At 46.1% G+C, this 8,282-nt stretch overlaps 1 protein-coding gene across 1 annotated transcript; it reads right to left on the bottom strand.

Moving 5' to 3' along the window:
- Window positions 1-465: 465 nt before the first annotated feature.
- Window positions 466-7,022, bottom strand: ZBTB21 (zinc finger and BTB domain containing 21). Its single transcript, XM_040423040.1, has 2 exons — window positions 6,659-7,022; window positions 466-4,703 (listed from the first exon to the last, which is right to left on the bottom strand). The coding sequence occupies exon 2, from the start codon at window positions 4,688-4,690 to the stop codon at window positions 1,628-1,630; it is 3,063 nt and encodes a 1,020-aa protein (XP_040278974.1). The 5' UTR covers window positions 4,691-4,703; window positions 6,659-7,022; the 3' UTR covers window positions 466-1,627.
- Window positions 7,023-8,282: the final 1,260 nt, after the last annotated feature.

Here is an 8,282-nt window from a genome sequence, read left to right as displayed (position 1 = left end):
AGATGCTCTGGAAATTAATTTTCAGCCTAGCAGTGTCCGTGGAATACTGATGGCAAAAAAACAGACACACGGCCCAAACACGTATCCTTCACGAATGAACCACTGGCCGTCTTGTCACAGATGTTATCATGGACACGGATGTGTGAAAGAGGCCTTAGTAATAAGCTGTGTGTGCAGGGACATCTCCCTTTTCGTAATTTGAGAACAGAACCAGACCTGGCGCTACGGGCTCATGCACTCTGCAGTAGCCATTTTTGTGGTCCGCAAAACAGGGATACTAACCCATGTGTGTTCCGCATTTTGCAGAATGGTACATTCTGCCCCCTTTAGAACGGCCTGTTATTGTCTGCAAAACGGACAAGAATAGCTCATCTATTTTTATGCTGGGCCGCGGAAGAGACATACGGATGCTTTTTTGAGGCCCCTTTGAAATGAATGGGTCCACATCCGATCCGCATTTTTTTGGCCAAAACCACACAGTCGTGTGCATGAGCCAGTCTGTTGTGATTTTAGGACACAATATAGGTGGCAGTAGATGGTTTCAGGTGACCAAACTGCACTGCACTGCACTTACTTGCACAACTGGGATGTAATTTTGCAATAAGGGTCCGTGTTTTTTTTTTCATCTGTATCTAAACTGGAAGGTTTTCGACTTCTGAATTTCACGTACGACTCTTAGAACAAATACATTTGTGGCCTCTTACTTTTCACACAACCATCCCACTTCCGACCTTCTGAAGAAATATGTATACAATTTACCCGAACCCAGTTAAAGTCGGAGAGAGAGAGAGAAACTTTAAGTTGTGCTTGGTGTATTTTGTTTTCGACAACTCACTTTACAGAGATTTCCAGTTCTGAAACTTCTTCCACTGAACAAAAAGCAGTAAACCGCACACACATGGTAAGATATTGGACCTGATCATAGAACAGTGAGAAGTCCTGGGTTAGGAACTGTAGATTGTGCTACGGAGAAAACTACAAAAGGCGACTTATGTCTGAAAAGAAAAACCATGAAACTCCTGCCAAAAGTGGCATTTCAGCTACGGAAACAAAATAAAAACCAGCGCTGTCAAATGCAGAGGTCTTCTCATACAAAGAAATTACAGTAAAAGAAAAACCTTTGTTTCTTGATCACAAAGGCCGACTACAAAAGAAGCGCCATCATTGTATTGGTCAGTTACAATGGTCTAAGGTTCAGCCACGCTAAGCTACGATCTATCACTGCTAACCTACGTAGCACAACATCAACCTGCTGCCTCTTCTTACGAAGCTCGTCCCGTCTGAACTTGAGGTTCTCGTATTCATTATTGCTAAAGGATAGACTGGGTCATAGTCCACAAACCAGTTCATCGAAAGATTCAGTCTTGTTACAGATCCAAGGAGATGCTCCCACAACGTCGAAATCGTGGTCTGCGGTGGATTACATGCAGATGGGAAAGGGTATCCAAGTCAAATGGGGATCAAAGGTTTATTGATGGACTTCAAGCCATGTTACGGGGTCACAGTTTAAAGTCCTTTAGGAGCACTAATAATAGTGACTGATACCTAGAGTCTTATTTTGGCCAGGAATGGTTAGCCCTCCCCACCCCCAAACATGTATGCATTACTTTAGTCTAGCACCATAGATTCAGTTGTGTGTCTGCTCGTGACTCCATAAACTGAAGGCGGTTTTAAAGGTCCGGTGACACAGTTTACACATGAACTGTCGCTTAAATGTAATGGCCGACAGAGGTGGGGCATGGTAGAAAAGAGTATCCGATTCTTGGGGGGCAAACATCTTTTCAGTAGAACTAGACTTCTCTGGAACGGCTTTGCGTCTTTCTACTTCTATGGGTTGCATTTTCAGTGGAGGAGGAGGTGGAAGCGTTGCTGGGGGTGGTGGTGGAGGAGGTGGTGGTGGTGGCGGTGGTGGTGGAGGCGATGGGGATGGGGAGCTCACGGGAGCAGCACCTTCTGGTTCTTTGAAAGAAGACTCTTCTCCCTGTGCCATATGCGACTGAAAGTGACTCCAAAGCCGAAAATTTGTTCGGAACGCTTTGTTGCATACGTGACAGATGAAAGGTTTGACTGAACACAATAGTTCCTGATGACGCTCCAGCTGCTTGTGAACTGTAAACATTTTGCCGCATTTTTCGCACGACCAGACCCCACGTTCAGGGCTGGGCGTGTCTTCTTTGTGGCCATAGAGAGCTTCGGAGCCATCTTCCATTTCATCTATAGGTTCTTCCTTGATCTGAACTTCAAATTGCTTAGAAACGCTAAGATCTTCGGGGAGACAGTTGGAGTCCTCTGAATCGAAGTTCATATGTTCTGAAGAGTCACTGTATACACCGTCATCCTTTGATGTCAGAAAGCTGTTCCCCTTACTAGGTTCAGATACCGGCTGCAGCCTTGGTGTATTGTTGATGTCCCCATTGTGGTCAAGCATAGGTAACGAAAAATTTTCTGTAGGGGCCATCGTGTTTTGGTTGTGAACTTCCACTTGGTGACGCCAAATACTGAAAGAAGATTTAAATGTCCTCATGCACTCCAGACATGTAAGCTTCTTGTACTCACACTTTGTGTCATGTTCAATTTTATGTTCTGGAGTAGCAAATCGAAGGCTACAGTATGGACAGAGAGTTGCGTTTCGACACAGGTGCTCATGGTTTCCCTGCTCGATAAATGATGACAACTTTAATCTGCAGTGCCTACATCGAAATATCTCCTTACTATCATCAGGACTCTTTGGAGGCGATGGCGCTTTAGGCCTAAGGTGTTTGCTGCCATACTGATACTTCTCCCCTGGATGCATTTTGCAATGCTGCTTAAACTGGGATAGAAACCGGTAAGACTTCCCGCAATAGTTGCAGGTGTAAGCAGATTTAGTTCTTGATCTGAAGTTTCGTTTCAGGGCTTGTGCTTGGCTACTTGCCGATCCGGGAAAGCCCGCTTTGCCCCTTCTCAGTTTGTAGATAAGTGCTTTTTTGATTTCCCTTTCTCTAACAATGTCTATTAACTTCCTTTGGAATTTTTCATCTAAAACAGCTTGTGTGCTCGACGCGGGCGACGGGTTCTTCACGATCCCGTGCTGCGTCTGACAGTGTGTCCACACTTTAAAGTTCGTGTGGAACCTTTTGAAGCAGATGTCGCAAGAGTACGGTTTCTCCGGGTTGTGGTACATGTTCATGTGACGATTAAGCCCAGCGGTTGATCGGAAAATCTTAAGGCAATGTTTACATTTGAATTTTTTGTCTTGGTGCATTTCTGGTAACGCAATGCTCATTTCGTGGCTATCGTCAGAATCTGAGAAATGATCCGCAGCTCTGGCACCTTCTGGCTCTGGTAGACTCTCTTTCATTTTTATTCTTTTAGGCAGGAGCCTCTTATCAGCTGGAAACTTTCTTTTATTAACCTTGATTACAGGGGCCTCCTCCTGTGGACTGACAGTCCTACTTTGTGCTTGATCCCCTATAGTTACTTGAAAGATCTCTGAAGGTTCGGAAGCAGGGCTACTAGGTTCAGTCTTGATGCGGACCTCATCCTCAAGATAGGTATCGGTAGCTGTCGTGTATGTTGCAATGGGTCTCATAAGTTCTGCCGCTTTTTCTTTGACTCTGGCTTTCAGTATGTTCCTACGAGACATTCCGCTGGGCACTTGCTCCTTCGTGCTCGTTTTAAGAAAGGTCGTCTCATGACTGGAATGAAAATCGGCAGCTTGTGAGTAAGCAGGAACCGGACTATCCATGGAGAGTGATCTTCTTAGAAGACTTTTAACAAGAGGGCCGCTGCGATCGATCTGTTGGCTCGATGTGTTGGCAGGAGCAGCTGAAACGCCTTGATAATAGGTCATGTCATCATCGTCTTCCTCTTTAATTTGTGGGCTCTCCCTTTCGGTTTTTGGCAATGTAAAAGAAGACTCTGTTGGACTGGGAGAGGGTAGCACCGTTTTTTTGCTGAACAACTCCGACACACCTCCCCTTGACAAGCTGGAAGCGGAGGGGTGGTCTTCGTTACCATCGTCATCATCTTCAAATGTAGTTTGATGCGAAAAGGCTTTTCTTTTCGACCAACCGCTTTGCTCAATTGAGTTAGAGGCCCCGTGCCACTTCCGTTCAGAAGCCAAGAAGCTGGAAAGTGAATCAGATGTCCGCATGTGATGTCTACCCGAGCTTGTTCTACCAGTAGAAGAAGATAGCCTTGACGGATGGCTTTTGTCATTGTGTAAATGACCAAGGTCTCTGCTCGGAGCCTCCTTTTGACAGACTATGACACTTCTTTTCTGTGATCCATTGTCGTTGTCTTCGTGGTATCCCGGCTTCTTACATGAAGAAAATGGTGCTTGAGGGGTTTTGGAAAGGATGTTTGTCAGAAAGCTGATACCCAGGCTATAGCCTAGTTCTTGCACAGCTGCGAGGCTTCCCTTCTCGGCAAACAATGAGGAAGAGTAAATGTAGTTCAAGACGTTGTCAAATGCATCAGCTTCGCAGAAGTCCAGCTGAAAGACATTTTGGGACTCGTTGTTTTTGTCCATGAAGAGGCTGTGGAAATATTCACTGCTCGCGGCAAGTACATTTTTATGTGCTCTAAATTTCTGGTCCCCGACAATCAGAAGAACATCGCAGAGTTGACCTTTCAGACGCTCTTCGTTTAATGCGCTCAGCAAAGAGATTGCATGAGCCGGATTTATATAATGTAGGATCCCATCCATTGTCAAAACCGACCTTAGGAGGAAAGAAAAACAATAATCAGTCATCTCAACCCGAAATACTAAGAAGGTTATGGCGGTACATTTCACAGCAACTTTCTACACAGTATGCATAAAGGGAACCTGTCAGCAGGATGCTGGCCATTAAGGAGGAGCTGTCACCACGAAATGCAGTGTAATCTGCAGGAGGAGCTGAGCAGACAGATATGTAGTTTTATGGGAAAAGATTTAGTAAAACTTGTAATTTATTCATTTAAATCTCTGCTACGTCTGATTTCATTGTCCACTGACCGCTATCTGTATACACACTTACACAGAGAATGCTATCAATCACTGATAACACCTCTTTGTGTACAGATATCAATGATTTACAGCTCTGCATACACATTTACACAGAGAATGATATCAATCACTGATAGCTGTATACAGGGAGGTGTTATGTGTGATTGATAGCATGCTCTGTGCAAGTGTGTATACAGATAAAGCTGTCAGTCAGTGATAGCTGTACACAGGGAGGTGTTATCAGTGATAGCATTCTCTGTGTAAGTGTGTATACAGAGCTGTAAATCACTGATATATGTACACAGGGAGGTGTTATCTGTAATTGATAGCATTGTCTGTGTAAGTGTGTATACAGATATAGCTGTCAGTCACTGATAGCTGTACACAGGGAGGTGTTATCACTGATTGACAGCTATATCTGTATACACACTTACACAGAGCATGCTATCAATCACTGATAACACCTCCCTGTATACAGCCATCACTGACCGCTATCTGTATACACACTTACACAGAGAATGCTATCAATTACAGATAACACCTCCCTGTGTACATATATCAGTGATTTACAGCTCTGTATACACATTTACACAGAAAATGCTATCACTGATAACACCTCCCTGTGTACAGATATCACTGACTGACAGCCATCTCTGTACACACACTTACACAGAGAATGCTATCACTGATAACACCTCCCTGTATACAGCTATCACTGACTGACAGCTATATCTGTATACACACTTACACAGAGAATGCTATCACTGATAACACCTCCCTGTGTACAGATATCACTGACAGCCATCTCTGTATACACACTTAGGGTTCATGCACATGACCGCATGTATTTTGCAGTCCGCAAAAAATACAGATGACGTCCGTGTGGCATCTGTATTGCACCTATTTTTTTTTTTGCGGATCTATTGTAAGATATTTATTTTAAAAAATAGTTACAAAAATAAATAAAATTCACTTTTTTTTTTAATAACAGGGCATTGTTATATATTACAATACCATGCTTTATAAAGAAAAGAAAAAAAAAAGAAGCTGAGGCCCATTCTATATTTTGGTGCTGCTGTCCCTTTAAATACATAAGAGCTCTGTCCATCACACAGAACAGTCCAGAAAACCCCAGGCCTCTCCGCCTCCTACTACACAGAAGCTCGTCATCACATTCAAACACATAAATAACAAACTGCCGCCCGCCATTTTCTTGAAGCCAAAATGTAATAAGAACGCAAGCAGAGGACGTCGCCAATATGGCCACGCAGCCGGAGACCAACGTAACGGTTCCGGGCTTCTCGTCCAATCAGAACAGCAAGAGGAGGTCCCGTGGCCAATAAGAAACTACCAGCCTGGTCTCAGCCCGCATGCGCTGAGACCGCTCCAGTATTACCACAAGTCCCAACGTTTCAGCTCGACACAGAGCGCAGGCGCCAGCGGCCGCCATTTTGACGGCAGAAGCCGAGCTGCGCACGCGCACTAAAGCGGTTCCATCAACAGAAGGGTGTGCGGTGGGGGAAAAGGAGGCAGGCAAGCTGAGGGCTGGTAGAGGAAGGCGGGAGGAGCGCAGGCAGCTCGGAGAGAGGATAGAAGGAGCGGGAAGATGGTGAAAACACCTCAGAGTTACGTCAGCAGGGAGACGGCGGCCTCGTGACAGCGGCTCGAGGGGGGCTTGGACATACTTACCGTTACTCCGCGGCTCCGGGAATGGCTGTCCGCAACGGTTCCCGACCCTCCAGTGCGCAAAATGTCATCGGCGCTCTCCTGCCGCCGTGATTCCATCCATCTTGAATTTGACGTCATCCCACACCAGAGATGAGGTCATCGCATGGAGCGCTCGTCACGTGCGCGGCCTTCTGATTGGCCCTGGCGGTCGTGGGCGGCGGAGTTGTGGGCGTGGTTAGAAGGGAAAGGGGCGGGACTGGGAGCCGCTGTGAGGAGAGTGATGATTGTTATTGTCATCAGCGGCCATGACAGTTGGTGAGAGGCCGGCTCCGGAGGCGGACGTGTCGGCTGCGTGCGCTGTGCCCTCAGCCGGGCCCTGCTGGGATATTGTGCAAACCTATGACTGCTGCAACTGGTGCTTTCTGTTAAAAGTTCCACCATGTCAAGATCTCTGCTTGCTGCCAGTGAATGGAAACTTTGGGACTTATTACATCCTGAGGTAGAGGACTTGTCTGGATCCTTTCTAATTGATGAAGCAGTCGGAGAATCGGAGGCGCCGCGTCATAAATCGCAGGTCCGCAGCGGCCTCCTCAAGTAATACGCAAGCGATGAGGAATCTTACAGCGCTCTGGGATAGAGACACCAGCCGGTGTAGAGCTGCCGTGCCCGACCCTCACTCTAATATCTGAAGGACTTCAGCAGGACAGGTTTTCTGTTTTTTATTCACTGACTGCAAGCAGAGTTCTTGAAAATGGCGAGGAAATGAAACACGAATGTGCCATAATGGTAGTCGTCGCCTACAACCCGGGAGGACTGGAGCGGATTCCCTTTAGTCCCGCTTCCCTGTGATAGTCCTGACACATCAATGTTTAGAGCCGACCGACAACCCTGCTGATGAAGAGCAGTGACCGGGGGTTATATTCCCGGTATCAGTGTGACTGTGACATCACAGCTACTCCCGGTATCAGTGTGACATCACAGCTATTCCTGGCCTCGGTATGACATCATAGCTACTCCCGATATCAGTGTGACTGTGACATCACAGCTATTCCCGGTATCAGTATGACATCACAGCTATTCCCGGTATCAGTATGACATCACAGCTATTCCTGGCATCAGTATGACATCACAGCTATTCCCGGCATCAGTATGACATCACAGCTATTCCTAGTATCAGTATGACGATGACATCACAGCTATTCCCGGCATCAGTATGACATCACAGCTATTCCTAGTATCAGTATGACTATGACATCACAGCTATTCCCGGCATCAGTATGACATCACAGCTATTCCTAGTATCAGTATGACATCACAGCTATTCCTAGTATCAGTATGACATCATAGCTACTCCCGATATCAGTGTGACTGTGACATCACAGCTATTCCCGGTATCAGTATGACATCACAGCTATTCCCGGTATCAGTATGACATCACAGCTATTCCTGGCATCAGTATGACATCACAGCTATTCCCGGCATCAGTATGACATCACAGCTATTCCTAGTATCAGTATGACGATGACATCACAGCTACTCCCGGTATCAGTGTGACATCACAGCTATTCCTGGCCTCGGTATGACATCATAGCTACTCCCGATATCAGTGTGACTGTGACATCACAGCTATTCCCGGTATCAGTAT

Source organism: Bufo bufo, chromosome 3 (assembly GCF_905171765.1).
Source record: "Bufo bufo chromosome 3, aBufBuf1.1, whole genome shotgun sequence".
In the NCBI taxonomy this organism is placed as follows: domain Eukaryota; kingdom Metazoa; phylum Chordata; class Amphibia; order Anura; family Bufonidae; genus Bufo; species Bufo bufo.
This window is presented reverse-complemented; position numbering and strand designations above follow the sequence as displayed.

Coding starts and splice junctions, on each gene's coding strand:
- ZBTB21 (XM_040423040.1), bottom strand. CDS start 4,690: ATGGATGGGATCCTACATTATATAAATCCGGCTCATGCAATCTCTTTG.